Source organism: Musa acuminata, chromosome BXJ2-5 (genome assembly GCF_036884655.1).
Source record: "Musa acuminata AAA Group cultivar baxijiao chromosome BXJ2-5, Cavendish_Baxijiao_AAA, whole genome shotgun sequence".
Lineage (NCBI taxonomy): Eukaryota > Viridiplantae > Streptophyta > Magnoliopsida > Zingiberales > Musaceae > Musa > Musa acuminata.
In genome coordinates this window covers 46,888,032-46,906,777 of record NC_088342.1, presented here as the reverse complement: position 1 = coordinate 46,906,777, position 18,746 = coordinate 46,888,032, and the positions used below count along the sequence as shown (strand labels likewise).

The 18,746-nt window shown below is 38.4% G+C and overlaps 2 protein-coding genes and 1 long non-coding RNA gene across 8 annotated transcripts; 2 read left to right on the top strand and 1 right to left on the bottom strand.

The window, feature by feature from the left end:
* Positions 1-1,340: 1,340 nt before the first annotated feature.
* LOC135580911 (serine/arginine-rich SC35-like splicing factor SCL28) lies at positions 1,341-8,285 on the bottom strand. 4 transcript variants are annotated; one of them, XR_010487203.1, is made up of 8 exons: positions 8,017-8,285; positions 7,186-7,263; positions 6,191-6,355; positions 5,924-5,991; positions 5,730-5,769; positions 2,585-2,758; positions 2,168-2,481; positions 1,746-1,883 (listed from the first exon to the last, which is right to left on the bottom strand). XR_010487203.1 is itself a non-coding variant. In XM_065110086.1 (7 exons), the coding sequence occupies exons 1-7, from the start codon at positions 8,205-8,207 to the stop codon at positions 1,652-1,654; spliced, it is 699 nt and encodes a 232-aa protein (XP_064966158.1). In that variant the 5' UTR covers positions 8,208-8,280; the 3' UTR covers positions 1,341-1,651. The 4 variants fall into 4 exon arrangements, 1 of the variants encoding a protein (XP_064966158.1); XR_010487204.1 differs by having other exon boundaries at positions 2,690-2,758; XM_065110086.1 differs by lacking the exons at positions 2,168-2,481; positions 2,585-2,758 and adding an exon at positions 1,341-1,661 and having other exon boundaries at positions 1,737-1,883; positions 8,017-8,280.
* Positions 8,286-10,823: 2,538 nt separating this feature from the next.
* LOC103986247 (uncharacterized) lies at positions 10,824-14,043 on the top strand. 2 transcript variants are annotated; one of them, XR_001978006.2, is made up of 5 exons: positions 10,824-10,962; positions 11,748-12,118; positions 12,946-13,146; positions 13,297-13,472; positions 13,577-14,043. It is a non-coding gene; the product is annotated as an uncharacterized LOC103986247 (long non-coding RNA). The 2 variants fall into 2 exon arrangements; XR_671792.3 differs by lacking the exon at positions 12,946-13,146.
* A 1,056-nt stretch (positions 14,044-15,099) lies between these two features.
* Positions 15,100-18,654, top strand: LOC103986248 (gibberellin receptor GID1C). 2 transcript variants are annotated; one of them, XR_671793.3, is made up of 3 exons: positions 15,579-16,580; positions 17,120-18,263; positions 18,394-18,654. XR_671793.3 is itself a non-coding variant. In XM_009404190.3 (2 exons), the coding sequence occupies exons 1-2, from the start codon at positions 16,542-16,544 to the stop codon at positions 18,119-18,121; spliced, it is 1,041 nt and encodes a 346-aa protein (XP_009402465.2). In that variant the 5' UTR covers positions 15,100-16,541; the 3' UTR covers positions 18,122-18,654. The 2 variants fall into 2 exon arrangements, 1 of the variants encoding a protein (XP_009402465.2); XM_009404190.3 differs by having other exon boundaries at positions 15,100-16,580; positions 17,120-18,654.
* The last annotated feature ends 92 nt before the right edge of the window (positions 18,655-18,746 follow it).

Here is an 18,746-nt window from a genome sequence, read left to right as displayed (position 1 = left end):
TGATATAAGAATAATAATACGATTGACATCTCATCACCATTGAGGTTCAAAGAGGTTTGAACCTAACCAATGAAGGGTTGAACGGAAACTAAACTATTTGGGATCTACTAGTTGAATCGATTCAAAATCAATTAATTAATTTTAAATAATATATATATATATATATATGTATATTAAATAAACCAATTCGATTCAATGAATTTATTCAATTTAATTAAATCAAATAAGAATTTTGATCCAATTAGACCTATATTATTCTTAAAATATTTATAAGGCTTGATACATGTGATATTAATGTTCTCTAGCTCTCTGAGACATGAGCCTTGATACCCATAATATTTAAAGATTCAACATAAACATCAAAAAGGCTCTATCTAATATACTCCTAACATAATTCTTACAAGTTTAACACATCCCAAATCGGATGGATTCGACACTTTCTGAGACCAGTTTGAAACAAACATGCACTATCATCTCGATTGATTCCAAAACTACACCCAATCAAATAATCAAAATCTGTTTTAAGAAAACTCGACTACCAAATTCTGTTGCAATTATTAACATTCAACTCAAACTAATTTGATCAGTCAAACTTGAACGGTTGGTAAACGTCTAGTTTCAATTACTAACCACATAAATAAATAGATAATAACACGCATATTGCACACTTGTTCGGATACTGTTAAGTCTTGTTGTTTTATGTTTTATGGTCGGGAACATATCAAATTTAGCTGTGTTTACTCATAATAAATTTATTTTTTTTATGTATATTCTTATTTGTTAGTTTATATTTTGATATGTTCCCGACCAATCTTTAATTAAATTGAAAGTCGTGTGACACCCTTAATTACGTGTCTAAATGATCTCTTAAGGACTAATAAAAAAAAGATACATTAAAATAATTACATGTCTAAATGATCTCTTAAGAACTTATAAAAAAAAGATAAATTAAAATAAATATTTAACTCAAGATCACATAAACAATAAATCATTTCAATAAACTTTTGGATATTGTGCTTATTGACACTTTACATCACTCTGGAGAGAAAAAAAAAACAAACCCACTCAAAATGACTCTTTAGATAATATATTTTTAGATAGTTTTATCTGTCTGTAACGACACAACCTATGTTTATAAACCTAAAACAACTTATTAAACACCCAATTTACAACATTAAGCATAAAAAGTACCTGAGAATTAATCCAACAATTTTATAATATACACTTGGAAGCGTTCAGGCAGTACAGTACCTGGGACTCGATATTAATTACTTATAGGTGTGAATAGCCAGCAAGAATTAACTCCCACCATTTGATCCATTAATCATACATCAAAATCATGAACATCAAAAGCGGTACTAATCATCATGTCATGTAGGTATGTAATGATAAAAACATCATAGAACTCCTCCAATCTGAAAACGGGCAAATATGACTACTCTAACAAAAGCTTCTGTCTAACCAAAGACATGTAGGTACAATCACGATGCAAAACATCAATAAGTTCTATCACGGTTTACATGGACACGATTTAAGTTCTATCAAGCTTAAAGGACTATGGTTCCAGACCAATCGACAAGCAAGCCAGCCAAAAAGCATCATTCTGATTGGTGATGAAATGAAGCCACAGGATTTTCCGAAGCTCGATCATTCATCGAGGGCTGCATTAACAAGTCATCAATGAGTTTCAAGTTCCTAACACTTCATCAAATATTATTATGTGGCAGAGTATCGACCTGTACGAACGAGACCTAGATGGGCTTCGTCCATTGCCCTTGGGACTCGAAGACTGATGATGCAACCCATGATCCCTATCATCAGGAGATCGGGAGATGGATCTTGGCGGAGAGTAGTAATCATCACGTGTACTCCTGTCATGGTCCCTGCTTTCATGTGCACAAAAGATAATATCATTACATACTGAAAAATTAGACACCCCCGCATGAGAAAACACATATTTCAGATGATGAGAGCAACCACGTGAACATTTATCTCAAGGCAAGACAGTAGTATCTTCCATACTCAGGTAAAGATTGGCTAAGAGAGAAGAAGCAAAATGTATTTTGACATGTTCTGATTTAATAAATGAGTCGGCATGCCATTAGGCATGGAGATGCTTCAGGTCTCTCCAACTCAGAAACTAATATGTTGGAAGCATGACGTTTACCTGTGGTATATCACTCTCGGAACAAAATTATGAAACTTTGTCCAAAAATGTTTCAGTTAATGCCTTTAATGGTGTACTTGTTGGTCGAACAGCATCTGCTGACTTCAAAGCTCTTTGCTTCAACTTTCTTAGGGCACACTATCATTACTTTCCACACAAGTATATGACCACCATCAAGACAATGCTCTCTCTCTAGCAATGTGTACTTTCAAGGTCTCCCATTCTCTGGAAATCATGATACTTCCTCTTTTGCTTTATGCACTGGAGATCATGATTCTTTCTTTTGGCTTTTTAAGCTCTAGATTCTTTCTTAACTGGATAGTATACAAAATCAAAGCAACAATCTTTAGATTGCCAGAAAAGTAACAAAAAATGTTTAAAGAAAGATACTATGGATTGTAGTTTCTCTGTATTTACTGTTGATGGAGATGGGCATTAATAAAAGCTTCTTGAATAGCTTCAAGAAAAGGTAATCAACTAGCCAATAACATTTGGGTCTCTTTCTCTTTTCTCTTTACTAACCCCTTGATACTTTAGGATCTCTTTTCACTTTTATGATCTGCATGAGCAACATATAGTAGTTCAACTTCCCTGGATGCAGGACAGAGTCCAGTGAGAACAAGTATACATTTATGCTTAAAGGATAAACATACATATAACTACCAGGGATTCAGATTCTAGAGCCTCATATTGTAGAAGTTCAAGAAAATCTAATCATATAAGCAATATGCAGGTAAAACATAAAATTATAAACATAGAAGTTGCAAAACCATAGAACAGTAAAATTCACTTCAACAGCTATATTTCAGAAGTATCAACTAAGCATCTTCAAGAAAATATCTGTAGACCTAAAAAACAACTACAAAAAAGAATTTCATTTATCAGATTCTGAAGCAACACTCTACGTGCTTAGTACAGTTTCTCAAAGCATACACAGCCAAATATAGCCCATCAAATATTGAAATACTGCCATGGATACATCATAATGAAAGAAAATATATATGATAAAACACATTATGGATGTATACAACAACAAAAAAAATTAACTAGAGGCTGACAGAATATAATGCTTTATATAGCTACGAGAAGAGGTTTTCCTGCCAGTGAATGTGTTTGGAAACCAAGTATTAGAGGAATAGTACATACTTTGTGTTTCATGCACTCAAGTAATATGGATAACAGTTGGAACACAGCCGATACCGAGAAACTAATGCTAAAGGAAGACATCATCAGGAAAAAAATTAGGCTTGTATCTCTTTCTCTTCCATCCAAAGGCAAATATCTTATAATAGCCAATGATTTTTCCCTTGACCGTCAACAACTTAAGGATTTGAATCATTTGATACACTTAAGGTAAAAAGACCAATACCATCAAATAGGTAATCGGTCACTCATGCTCAGGAATCTCTTGATGCCATACAGTACAAAAACCGAGACCATCCAAATTTGCTCCTTATTAATCCTTCATAAATCTTGTATCCAATTAACCAACAAGCAAACACTTTGAAGGAAGAGGCTGACAGAACAAGGCAGTGATGTATTCCAATGAATCCAAAGATAGAATGTACTGCATTTCTAACTGGAACTGTCCAATTTCCAGACTAGATGCATTCAGCGACATAGGCCTGTCTACCTTTGGTGGGATCCAACCATACATTTCAAATAGGAGAAATCTGACGTTAATAAGAACTGTGTCACTAACTGGAGGTACCAATAACCAATAAAAGGAGCCAGATCAGCTCAAAGGCCATTGAGATCAAATGATCATTATAAAGGAAAACAGAGAAAAATCTTATGAACTTATGGTCCAATATCAACTAGACCCTTGTAAGCTCGTTAACTCCACTGAGGGCTGAGAGGAAGAATCAAAACCATGTGATCCAAGCCCATGCCCAATTCTTAACCCTCACCACAGATGGAAAGCAGGAAAACTCAAAAACTAGGTTAGAGCATGGCATATCAACATCCAGTTAATTCTTGGAAACTATGGTTCATATCAATTAGGTCCTTATAAGATCATTATATCATGCTCATATCATTTTCATGATAATACAACTGGTTTCAAAATTTCAATATTCACAGTTAAGTTTTTTGAAAATAAACTTACCAATCAATTTTACCGGAATCCACCCAGGAACCCAATCTCCATAGTTAAATCCTGGAATCCACCGAGGAACCCAGAAGTGTATTTACTTTCTAAATCCAGGTGAAAAGACAACTTAACATCATTAGCCATGGCATCTCAGCAAGACATATCATGTAACCATAGCTAAGGTTTGAGAACAATACAAGCCCATTAGAATCCTATAGGCCATCCTAAAAGTCAAATCTGTCAAGTTTTTTACCTAGTAGGTGCACAATGACTGCAGAAAATTTACAAGGTAGTCCTATTATTTAAACAAAATTGCGAAGAAAGAATACTAAAGCTATTATTTGCATTTTCAGTAAAAGCATCATTAAGCATGTGTCCAAACACGTTTTGATGATTATTAAAAATATAATTACAACATATGAGGCAAAATGTGCAAACAGAGATAAAAATCAATAAGGTACATTAACCAAAAAAAGATTTTTGAACTAAATAGGTGTATCAAAGTCAAAAGGAGCAAGTAAATGATATAAAGGATAAACTAAGATGCCTATAGACATTGCTGGTAGATACGACGCACCAGAAGGTAATTTCTACAAAGCCTAAATTTACACTTCAAAAAGAAAAAAGACAAAGGAAGATGATAATCTGTTTACTGATCTTTATAAAGGGTTCACAGTGCCAAGTGGCAACCAACGATCAATAATGGATATTGTACAAAGGCTTAATCACATTAACTTCTACCATAATTGGTGCTGAACCTCCACAAATGCTTAAATTGAAGACAACACAATCGAATTGTTTATTATTCTATTGCATTTACTAATCATAAGGCAAGCAATTTGTGAACAGAAAAGATACACTTCAAAAACAAATTAGGAAGCAAAGATGATGACACCTTTGTTCCCAAAGATCCAAGACTATCAGACTATCATCATTATAAGTTCACAATAAGACTTGCTAGCTAATATTTTACCACATAAACTTGTTACAAAAATTCATTTATGCCTTACACCAAATCCAAACAAAAAATAATATATAACCCTGTTATGGTTTCAGGTTGGTACTGTCAAAAACCATAGTCAAAAGGTCCACTTTGAGATGTACCTAGTCTTAGTAAAGTTACCTTTAAAAAATAAAAAATATTATCTCACATAGGACTAAATAGAGAACACTAGTGGCTTATAGGTAGAAAACAATGTGTTCTTGAAATAGATAAGTAAGCACACTGACCAGAGATAGAATGAGAATTCAGGCAATGAGAAAACAAAAAGCATTTGGTATGGTTGTAAGTTAAACAATAAGTTCCCAAATTGATGTTCATTTAAGGAAAATTCACCTTTCACTTTAGCGCACATGACAAAAAAAGAAAAGAGCAGGAGTGGCAGAGTCACCAATAATTCATGCAAGAAACATACATGAAATGAGATGATAAAGCAAATATATTAAAACAGGAAAAAAAAAAACACAAACCTTGACTCTCGTCTTGGTGGAGAAAGTGAACGTGAATATGCTGCCAACAAAAGCATAGAACAGAAGAAATAAAAAGTAATCAATTAAAAATTTTAAGAATTACAAATATTTTATATCTTTTGCAATACAAGCAGTAGTGACTAAGCAGTTCCAACTATACAGAGTAAGAGGAAATCAAGGTTCAAAATACTAACAGCGACGTCGTCGACCAGGAGATCTCGGTGGAGATCGTCTCCTGTAGCTTCCTCCCATGTATCTTTCACTGGAGCAGCACAATGTAATTGGCGCAATAAGTATATTCTTTTCTAAAAATATTACTGGCTTGACCTACCAATTTTGGATTCCAATAAATAAATAGGAATGCCATGAAATGGAACATAAACTCAAAGCAAACTATTTCCATAATTTTCATAAGTTCTGGGGGAAAAAAATACGATGGAATAGAAGAAAGAGAAAATTACCTAATCCTTGCACTCATACGCATTTCCTGTGGAGTTTTTCGATTTTCTTCAGCGTATACAATTGAGATCTCACGCCCACAAATAATCTGATGATTCATATGCTGCTTAGCTACAGCAGCATCTTCAGCATAACGGAACTTGACAAATCCAAAGCCTCGTGGCTCTCTGCAACAATCATATTCAGAAAGGTATGTTTAAAATTGTAATGTCATGTAATGCATTTTAAAAATTTCATAAATGGCAATAACTTCAATACTTAATTTCCATGAAGTAGCAACAATATCGTCTGTGGAAGCATTCATGCTATCCGAGAGGTTATCTAACCTTCCTATATGTGGAAGCATTCATGTCATAAAAATCATAGAAACAAAAAGAAACTTCTGATCTTATACTACAATTGCATTAACAAATTGTTTGATGGTCTTAGATTTAATCATTTACCATACTTTATTGAGGACAAAGGCTGAAATATTAAAACATGGTCCATACCTGGGTGCAATTGCCTATCTGAAGCTATGAAGTAATAAAACCCAGATGCCTGGTGGCTTCTATATTTTTTGCATTAATAAACCAGACAAAAATAACTTGTAATGCCCATGAAAAACACAAGTAGATTTTAGGTTCCACAAATAAGGCCACATCCATTTCAGTTCAGATCTCCTAATAAATTAGTCAACGTGAAGCTGGTTTACATGTTTCATTTTCGCAACACATTATGCAGCCAAAGTCATGTGAATTCATTTACAATGAAAGAGACCCAAATATTTGCCTAATAACATGACTAGCTTCTTTGTCATTAGTTCCATGAAGATGAATAACTATTTACAAAACCAAAAGATCTTGATCTCAAAGCAATAATTTACCATTATTTCAAACCAAGAAAGCATTTTCGTACAAATAAACAAGAAATCTGACAGCATAAGACAATTAAAGACTGCCATGTTGCTCTTGCATACAATTAAGAAGGATATAATTCCAGCTAGAAAAAACAATACCCTGTATAGTAATTTTTTGGAAGGTAGACATCCTTCACAGGGCCAAAGCGCTCAAAGGGCATTCGTAGATCCTCCGACCTGGATATCAAGAGAAGATTAAATACAAAACCACTAAATCATCTTGTCACCATCATTTTTCTAAATATAAGAAATAACAACATCAAAGTTTTATTCAAAAATGAGAAATCTCCAAGCATTCCTGTCATTATATATCACTTCAATCCATTATTTATCTTTCTCTAACAAACACATCATATTAATTCAATCAAATTAATATTGATCATCGACAGATATCTCCTTGCACATCATACTACTATGATATTGACTTTGCATACTTTACTGCCAAGAGAGATATACTAAGCAAAGAATAAACACAAACAAGGATTGTCAGAACATGTAATACATGAGATTATTCTCACTATCCAATAAAGAACCAAAAGGGGCACATGTCTCTGATCGCAACAACATTTAAAAGCAAAGATCAAAGCACTTGACACAACAAAATGAAAGCAAAACTAATGACAAAAGAGGAGACGCCTTTAGCAACTGAAAGGGGAAACCATCAAGAACCCAACCCTAGGTGACCAGAACAGTAGTAGAAGATCGAGCTAGGCAAATGTTACAAAAACGAGTATCAAAGCCAATATTGATGGATCGATCTCATGAACCACTGGAGTAGCAACAGGTATAAAGAAAGGAGTAGGCACATAACTGGCAAAACATAGAAGAAAGACGAGAAGCGACGCAAATAAACCCTAACCCTACGACCCAACACAAAGGATGCGTCTAAAAGACCCAATAACGAGAAGATGGGTGAAAGAGGCAAGCAACCTAGCGTCGAGGGCGACGTTCCGGATGAGGAGGCCGGAGGGGCCGGAGGAGCGGCGATCCCTGTAGTCCCGTCCGCCGCCGCCACCACCGCCGCCGCGGAAGCGTTCGCGGGGGTCGTCGTAGCGCTTACGGCGCGGAGGGCTCCGGCTGAACCGCCGCGGGCTGACGCTCCGGCTTCGATGTCGCCCCATTAGAGAAGGAACAGAGACCAGAAACCCTACGATTGAGGCAGTATGAAGCAAAAGAAAAGCACAGGATTAGGCGCTCTTCCAGACCCCATATATATATATATTAGGCGCTCTTCCATATATATATATATATATATATATATATATATATATATATATATATATATATATATATATATATATATATATATATATATATATATATATATATATATATATATATATATATATATATATATATATATATATATATATATATATATATATATAATACATTAATTAAAAATTAAGATAAATTTTGTTTTTTAGACATTTGATTAATTGATTAATTAGTTTATTGTTCATCATTAGATTTCATGTTCGAACCGATGTGATAGCATATTGTACATATATATATACATATATATGTATATATTTATATATAGTACTCTACTTTGTAGTAGGCTTTTATTTGATTAATAATTGCATGTATTTTTGGTGATTTTATTTATTTTCCTATTATTTTGTGTTTCTATTTTAAGTAGTAATTATTCATTATTAAAAATAAAAAAAAAATATTTGAAGTATGTTAATAGTTGGGTTGATATACTATTTTATCAACAAAATAACGAAATAATAATAATAATAATAATAATTTCTCAAAAATAAAATTTCTCTTTTTGAACTTCTCTCAAAAAATACTTTTCTTTTAGATTTTTCTAACAACACTCCTTTTTTTTTGTTTAATTCCAAATACACTCTTAATTTGACAAATAGTCATCTATCATATTTTTCTCCCTCTCATCCTAAAAAACATTGTAATAATTTTAATAAACATTGTCACTCAAATAGAAGTCAAGTTATTTTAATGTTTATTTTCTTAAACTAAGAATCATACCTATTTGAAACCCAACCAAGATTTATAAATTTTTTTTAGTCTATTTCTTTATAATGTTTTATAATTAGAACAATGATTTTGATGGCCAATAAAGATGATAGACTCAAATAAATATGTTCAACCATGGCCAACCAAAATTACATTTGAACTTTCCTCAAGTTTTAAATAAATATTATTCTCCATTTTTAAAAATAAAACATTCAAATAATTTGACTTACAGTGTTTTCAATATGGTAACAGCATTTTTGTCATTTTTTTAAAAAATTACTATAATCCTATTATGAAACATATAACAACAATAAAACCTTAAGTCTTATTACAAAACATTAGGGAAGAAATTGATTGAAAAATATTGGAAATAACATTTATAAACATTGCTCATGGATTCTTATAAAAATATTTAAAAAATACCTATAATTCCTATACCATGTATACAAAATTACAATATTTTTAATAATATCAAGAAAATACTGAAATGTAATAGAAAAATATTGTAACTGAGAATTGATCCAATTCGATAGATCTATTTGCCCTATGGATCAATACATAGGAAAAGAGAGAAAAAAAAAAAAGATAATTGACAGTTAAATTAAAGATATATTTAAAATTAGATTAAAAAAGGATGATTGTCTGAGGAAAATATATTCTTTTTGAGCTTTTCTCGGATGGTGTCCTTTTTTTCAAAATTTTTAAATAGTGACTTTTTATTTTTTAAATGTAAAAAATACCCCTCAAAGTTGTAATGTATTTTTTCACCCATTTTTTTTAAAAAAATTGCATGCAAATTATATAGTGTTTTAAAAATACTATATAGTATTTTTGTTTTAAAAATACTATATAGTATTTTTTGTTTTAAAAATAATATATAGTATTTTTAAAATAAAAATAATATACAGTATTTTTGTGGATAAAAATCAATCCACAAAATATTGTAAACAGTTGGAGGACAATTTTTTTGAATTTGAGCAAAAAAAAAATTAAGAGACATTTTTTTAAGATTAGAAGGAGTGGGTCACAGTGTTAGAGAGAGAGAGAGAGAGAGAGAGAGAATATAAACACATTTTCAACACGGCCTGATCCACGGGTTAATGTCGGGAGTCTTTTATCGGCTAAGCTGGATGCCGAGGTCAACCAGGCCCTTACGACGGGGTGCTGATCAGCATTCCTTGGTGTGCTGATCCGGGTGTTGTGCATGTCGAGTTACTTCTCTCTTTCTCCGGGGTGGTTGACAACTCGTCTTCATGAGGTGACCTCGTTTTTCTGTAAAAATGGCTCTCGTCGGGATCACCCGACGAGGCTCCTTCGACGAGCAAGTCAGTAGAGTGATTAATTGATTTTTCTCCCCCCCCCCTTTTGGGATCTGGCCCGGGGGTATTTATACTTACGTGTGGGAGTTGGTTACGACCTGATTCGGCATGACCGTTGACTCTCGCAGGGGCGGGACAACCCCTCTGACGAGATGGCATCTTGGGGGTACTTGAGTGGTATTAGACGATACTACCCTAATAACAGATGACACCACCCCAAGCTCATAGGGTGGTCAGGTCGTATAGTTGCACGGTTAAAACTTGACGTAGCTTGCACCCTATGGTTCTGATGGCATACTGCGTTGAGTTTGTGATTATTAGTTTGTAATGTTTGTTGGAGATTAGGATCCAAATACGTCCTATCAATAATAATAAATAATAATAATAATAAATAATTGAACAAAATGCAAACGCTAACCGCGAGCGATGTCAACCGTCGTGCCCCCAAATTAGTCGGCATTGTGGGTGCCGAGGAGGCGGCGGCAGTGGTAGTGAGGCGTCAGGCTGAGAGGGTAAATCAAGCGGCAAAGGCCCAGTCTCCGGTGTGGGCGAATGCTTCTTTGGTGGTAAGCAGGTAAGGCGCCGAGCCACCTTCGATTTGATTTGTTCGGGTCTTTAAATGACTGTTTCTCTCCACGGATGAAATGCTATATCATTTGTGAATCGTTTCTGTTTCCCTCGTTCCGGTGATGGTGTCCGAGTCCTGGGAGATACGTAGGAACAAGTGTTTTGGATTGGCCAACAGGAATCATTACGGTAACATGGGGTATCAATAGTAAGTTGGAAACCGTGGGTTGGAAGTTGGAACTCGGACCTGGTACATTAGATTTCCCGGTGGATTTTGATGACCAACGATGGCAGAAGAAGTTCATCACCAAAGGAAAGGGGTTATATGTAGAATTTGATGGCAGAACTCATGAACACTTAAAAGGTCCACCTGCAGCTCTGCTGACTATATTGCAGCACATAGAAAAAAAGAGCATAAGAGTGGGTGAGAAATGTCCTCATATTAGGTGAAGTAGATCTCTTTTAATTCTAAATGATACTTCTCTTTTTTTTTTTAGTTTAGATTTTTGTTACCATCTGGTGGAGATATGTTTATGTGAGGTTATATAAACCATGAAAGGAAATCCACTGGCTTTTGTAGAACAATTATCTTCATCAACATTGAAAACAGTTGCTAATTGTAAATCTTTATCTCTGGCACTCTCTTCCCTTTTCCCTCTTTGAAAAGTTACTATCTGAAATTATTGTGGGCTGTTTGAGTTGCCTACTAAACAAAGTTACATCATGATTATCTGATTTGTATAGTTTCTTCTTGTGTTAATAATTTGATGCTAGTCCAATTTTATTTTCCAGGTCGAAAACATATCTAGAAGATCCAATTCCTTGTCGGGCATCAAACAGATGTGTTCTCAACTATCATCGGACAGGCTTCGATGAGGAATGTGAGAGGTTTTTCAGTCAAATATACAAATGTTGGCTTCTATATTCAAGTTTTTAGTGGAAAATATCACTCGGATAATATGGTAGGCTTGGAGGGTTTTCATGAGTCAGATAACCGAGATTTCTGATGCTGACCTGAGGCTATTTCATGACCGTATTACCTGTGAAAGATAAATTCTTCATCAGAGAACTCTGTACCACTCAGAAGTAGAACCGATCAACTCAGTTCATGGACCAAAATCTATTTGAAGGCTGATAAGTGTACTATGCATTATACAGATCAAGTAAGTCTGCAAAATTTGCTTTTTTTCAATTTTGGCGTACTTTCATGACTGTATTTTATGTTCAATATTCCCTGAGACCATTGCTTAAAGTGTTTGTGTAGTGACATTCTTTGTAAATAAATCACTGATGAATGATCATTTCCATTGTCTCTGATTAAAATCATATTTCTCTTCTCCTACCCACGGCATTCTATTTTTCTTCTCAGTTGTCCACCCCTTTTAGGAAGGTGTTTGGAGCTTGTGGAATCTCCAAGTTCACCAAGTTTTACAAATTTACTTTTTTTGCATCACCGGTAGCAAAATAAGCTATATGCTTGATTGAACTCGATACTCACATAATGTATGGATCTATTGATCATGCAGTTAAGAACGGCTACTTGCTCTTGAACACCAAAGAGAGAAAATATTAGAAAATTTGGCATGTTACATATTTGGATGCACAAGGTATGGTTTTCTGTCACTGCAAGTGCCAGCTACCCTATAAATAAATAATTTACTGAGAGTGGCTTTGCTAATTTGGTGCAAAATACTTGAGTACTTGTGTTTAGTAAATGACACATATGCAGCATATGCTTCTTTTTTTCCTTTTTTCTGTCAATATACGACACTGGGTGCTGCAATCTCTCTCGGTCATATGGTTGATGTTACTTACATATCACCATAGGGAATGATCTTCCTCTTGGGTTTTGTTTAGGACTAACTCAAGGAAACGTTCATTTCAATGTGCAAAAGAAACCCCAATCTGGTCATGTCAAACCAAAATGTCATAGTCCCTGTTTCTTTTGACGCAACTTTCTTTCAGTATTGATGGGCTGATTTGTCTGTAGGGAGAAACCCCGATCTGATTTGACGTAACAAGGGATAATCCACATATAATGCTGTTTCCCAAAATCGCATGGTAAACGCTGTGGGGATGGCATCTTCTCAACCATCAGGAAGATGCATCCTTCTTTATTTTTGTGCGTTTAGCAGCATATGTCGGTAGTCTTCACCCTTCATGGGGCAAGCAATTCTTCAGCTTCCGTAAGGTGCATTTTTAATGTCCTCATGCTATAATAATCAATTGACAGCCCAACAATTACGGGTTCACCTGTATCCTCTCTTGATTATCTGCCTGGGTTGAAGCAGAGCTCCTCAGAGAATTATAATGTTTATAAGCCTTTTATCTTTCGAATCAGGGTCATCAGCTTCTGCATCGACTGAGATTTTAATCTTGTATTATGTAAATCCAAGAAAGACATGGGGCAAATCAATCAGGAGAAATATAAACAAGTTATAGCACAGTAGATCCCAAATAAATGCAATCAATTCAGTGGAAGCTTTCCAATACAGCAGAACCTTCCCCCATAATTTGGTATGTTCTTTCTCCTTGTTCCATCTATCTTCATGCAGTGATTTGTTTTGCTACTTCACAACAACCTTATGGTAACATTTGAGCCTCGGCAATGGTGTCGGCAGGCGGGGCCGCAAGTTTGCCATTAGCTTTTGTATCCATTGGAGGTGGGAACAAGCTTTGCTACCATGGAAGCCAGAAGAGAAGGGGAACAACAGATGAGACCAAAGACAAAAGGCCATGTACTGCCCCACAACACTCAATGGGACTCATGATAGGCTGGATTTGCTTGTGGCCTGTTCAAGGTCCCATGATATTAATATCTAAGTCGGCAACTTGGCTTCTTCCCTGTGATGACATGAAATATAATCAATCAAAATGCTGAAATCATTGCCTTTTAATGTGCTGCACATGCAGATGACACCTTTTCTTGACGTCAAAAGAAGGATGATCAAATGCACAAAATTGGATAGGAATCCTTTGTTGACTTAGCGTGATTGTATAGAGATAAATCAGTTTCATTCTTTCCAGTATCATGTGTGGTATGTGTGTATGAAAAATATAAATATGATGTATTATTTTTGAACTCTAAGCAAAGTATGTTTGTTCAGTTACATAAGATCCTAGAGTTATTCTTCAATGGAACGATGATGATAATTTACGTGCATTCTTTGTATTATTTTTTATCGTTAATCTGTTTTTATTCTATGGATGTTAGGTTATGCGAAACCTTTTGTCTTTAGCTGAAGGCACTTAATTAATGTGGCGAAACCTTTTGTCTTTAGCTTAAGGCACTTAATTAATGTGGCGACATGAGACGTGAATTAGGACAAACGCATAACCCGTGTGAATTAAATGCCCTCCAAAAGATATTTGTTGAGAGTAATTAGTGTCGGCGTTCACTTCCTGTGATGACAAACGACTCCCAAGTCATGCATGTCGGCTGCTCGTTGTCACGCTTAACTGTAACTTCTTTTCCTTTTTCTCGTGATCCATCTATCGCATCCATGGTTATGATAAACCAAGCCGAACCGGCTCGATTATTTGGTCATTTGACCCGAACCTGACCCCTGCATAAACCGGGTCAGCTCGGATTGGACCGAACCATATCACCAAGAAACACTTGGCTTGACCCGAACCGGTCGAAGATTCACGGAGGTGGCGTCAGGAGAAGCCTTGAATTCCGGCTCAAGGCGGTTCGGCAAACAAGCCCTGTTGGTCTCCACGCACCAAATGGTTCCATCCACCACGGACGGAGATGGAGATGGAGATGGAATGCACAGCCTACAGAAGGCACACGTACCCTCCTCTTCCTCGCAGCGAAGAGGGATCTGACGTGAGACGGAGAGGGAACCGAGGCTTGGCTGTAGAGCGACCACGTTTCGAGTGGGGAACGGGAATGGGACCTCTCTTTTGGTGGCGTCTGCGTACGCTTTGGCGCATGCGCTGGTGTGCTCGTCGGCGTATGAACAGAGCGAGAGAGCCACGACGAGGTACCGCAATTTGTCCGCACACGCCACCGCTTGCTGACTGCAGACGGCCTTTTCTACGCGTCCATTCTCGGCACTGATGGCCGTGCATTCTGGGAGAAGCTGTAGAGGGAGGGAGGGAAGACTGATCTGGACGCGAGCAGTGAAGTCTGCAGTTGTCTGACATCTTTGCTGCAGGTGAACGCTCGGCGATGATGATCGGAAGCAGGTCGAAGCGTCTTTCTTTGTATCAGGAGGATGAGTGCTTGGCTAAGTGGAAGCAGCAGAAAAAAGTTGCTGACTGCATTCACAAGCAAATTTACTCGAGATGGTTTCAGATCATTATTCCCTTTCTTTCTAACTCCATCTCTTTGTTCGACGAAGACCATCATCAAATGATCTATTCTTTCTCTCTCTCTCTCTAACGCCTTGTTCAACTAAGACTATCATCAAATAATCGACACACACACTCTCTCTCTCGGATATGGTTGACTTTCTACGGTGGAGACCGGAGAGCACAAGGGGAAAAGTACTCGACATCCGACAAGATCTTCCCCTATAATTCCCTCGAAGCATTTGCTCGTAAATATTTCTGCATAAACGCCATGATCTCGTTAAGCATTGTGTCGAGCGCGCTGTTATTGCTGGATCGATGGCAGGTTTGACCTGCAGAATATTCTGTGGTTAGACAGGATGAATTTTGCCGATGAAGAGGGGAGAGGGATCGGATGACATTGTCATGGGAGAACAGTTTGTCCCTGTGGTGGGCGAACTGTTGCCCTGCGCATAATAGTTACTTTAGCTTTACTCATGAGAAGGCCACTCTGATAGCTACAATGGTTTTTGTTTCTACCTCGAATGTGCATGGCTTCAGGTGACTGTCCTGGCATTGTGAAGCAACAGTCATCATCACTGTAGTTGTCGTACGTGCGATGGTGGGATTTCGGTCATAATTCCTCCTCGGTTCAGTGTCGGTAAAATTCTCGCCCACCCCAACTCGGGTTGCTGCCGTTGGCTCAGAGAAACATGTTGGTTCCATATACGGTGGACGCTTCAATCGAGCAGTCAAAGAACGGAGGCGGCGTTTGTGTGAGACAGCTTCTCATGCTCTTCCTCTCAACAGGAAGAAGCCGAAGGGAAGAGGAAAGAGCCTTTCTTCGATGTAACATTTGGGTGGACTCCGTCTTATCTACCGCTGGGTACGAAGTGGGTCCATCCCCGGGGAGTGCTCATTTATTATGACGCCTCGGCTTCCCCTGTTTGTCGTCTCCTTCGTCTCTCTCTCTCTGTTCTACCGTCCTCGCGTGCTCGTTTCAATCTCCTCCATTCCTCCGCACCGGTTGGCGTTGCTTCGCCCCCTCGCCCCCGTCTTGGTCCATCTCTTTCTGCCATTTCGCTTGCTTGTGGGTCTGCTCCTTTGGATCGCGAAAGGTCACTAATTTCCGCGAGGACTAGCGGGAGTGGAGGTCGGGAAAACCGAAACAGGGTTCCCGAAAGAGGAAGGAGTCGACGTTCGATGCTTGGAGCCCGTGTCACTCGGAAAGGAGAGAGCTTTCGTTGATTTTGATGCTATTCCGGATCTGCTTCCTTCTCTTGACCGACTGCTGAGCTCGGTTTCACTATGGCCGGAAGCAACGAGGTTAATGCCAATGAGTCCAAGGTACCCACTCTCTTTTGTTTGACCTCGTTTTCCCTTCTGCCTTCTGCATTAGATATAGAGCTCTGATTTCGATGGGTTCGACGCGATTCTGGCGATTTAGTGTTAGGGTTTCGCCACTTGGGTCTTATCTTGCTCCCTGATGATTTCCTATGGTTTAATTCGGCAAAAGGCCAGAGCTTTGATGGATTTGAATCGATTCCCATCTGCTGTGTCCTCTCACTCGGTGTTCCTTCCCCCTGTGCGTTGAATTCCGGTGACAAAGATCCTATCTTTATCTGAGATGGATGAAAGAGATACAGAAACCCCATTGATGTCATCTTGTTTTCTCCTCTCATAGATTTTGATCAGGTAAAAGCAAAAAAACACACGCTTTTGCGATCACTAGGAGCTGCCCTCTTCCCGGGAATGCGAAAAAGATCGAAGCTTTAACCCACAGTTCCTCCTATAATTGATGAAAAGCCAAAAGCTGAACCCCACAAAGCCTGCCTGATCCTTTTGTTGATCTCACTTCCTCATCGCTGTGTTTGATGCCCACACAGATGGCGGTTCCCCTCAACACCTGGGTCCTCATCTCCAACTTCAAGCTGGCCTACAACATGCTGCGCCGCCCCGACGGCACCTTCGACCGCCACCTCGCCGAATTCCTCGACCGCAAGGTCCCTGCCAATGCCACCCCTGTCAATGGCGTCATCTCGTTCGATGTCCTCATCGGCCGCACCAGTAAGCTGCTTTCACGCATCTACCGCCCTGCCCCCTCCACCTCAGCCGCCGTTCCTCTCCTCGCCGACCTCTATCAGCCGCCCTCTGCTGACCCCTTTCCGGTCATCATCTTCTTCCACGGCGGAAGTTTTGCCCATTCCTCATCCAACAGCGCCATCTACGACTCACTCTGCCGCCGGTTCGTCTCCCTATGCGGCGCAGTCGTCGTGTCCGTCAATTACCGACGGTCACCCGAGTACAAGTATCCCTGCGCTTACGACGATGGGTGGGCTGCCCTTAAGTGGGCTTCTGCGGAGCCGTGGCTTCAAAGCGGAAAGGATGCCAAGTTTCGGGTGTTCCTCGCAGGGGACAGTTCTGGAGGAAACATCGCACACCATGTGGCCGTCAGGGCAGCGGAGTCAGGAATCGAGGTCTCCGGCAACATTCTCCTTAACCCCATGTTTGGCGGAAACTGTAGGACGGAGTCAGAGAAGAGGTTGGACGGCAAATACTTCGTCACCATTAGGGACAGAGATTGGTATTGGAAAGCATATCTCCCCGAGGGGGCAGATAGAGACCACCCGGCTTGCAATCCCTTCGGCCCCAACGCAGCGAAGCTGGATGGTCTTCCCTTCACAAAGAGCCTCATTATAGTGGCAGGATTGGATCTTGTTCAGGACTGGCAATTGGCGTATGCCGACGGGTTGAAGAAGGCCGGCCACTCTGTGAAGCTTGTGTACCGGGAACAGGCCACCATCGGATTCTACTTGTTGCCAAACACTGATCATTTTTACCAAGTGATGGATGAGATCAAGAACTTTGTCATGGCTAACGTGCAGTGAGTGCACAACTCTTGATACCTTCCCGACTTGACTACGTACATCGGAAGCTTGACTTATACTGCTTGTGGCTTGTTTACTTCGTCTGCTCGGCACCGACGACATGCATTTGGATAATTGCCGCCGCTGCTACTGCTTGCATACGGTCAGACTTAGTTTTGGTTCTGATTCGTGGGATGCACATGAAATTAGATTAAGATGGTTCCTTTGGCTTGGTTTGAATTCTGTGTCTCAAGTTCAAAAGATTGTTCTAACAAATTCTCAATATTATTCAGCATGATCCATTTCGACACGGCGGCATGGAGATGCTTCTGAGTTCATGGAAGAAACTTTGTTTCTTGGATGGACTAATGTGTCCATACCAAATCATGTTGTATATTGAGGTTCCAAAAGTCATCGTGTCCATACCGAATCATGTTGTATATCGAGGTTCCAAAAGGCAAAGAACCTTGTCGATCTTGCTGGGATGGATTGCCGGGACTGAACTGGCTAATGCTGTAACAATATTGATTATAACAACATGGTTGAACATTCAATAGTGTTGTTCTTATCCATGTATGCTGCCACACTCCTGGATGTCTATCAGTATGAAGATGCCCTCTTCTTCTTCTACCTCTCGCCTAAGTTC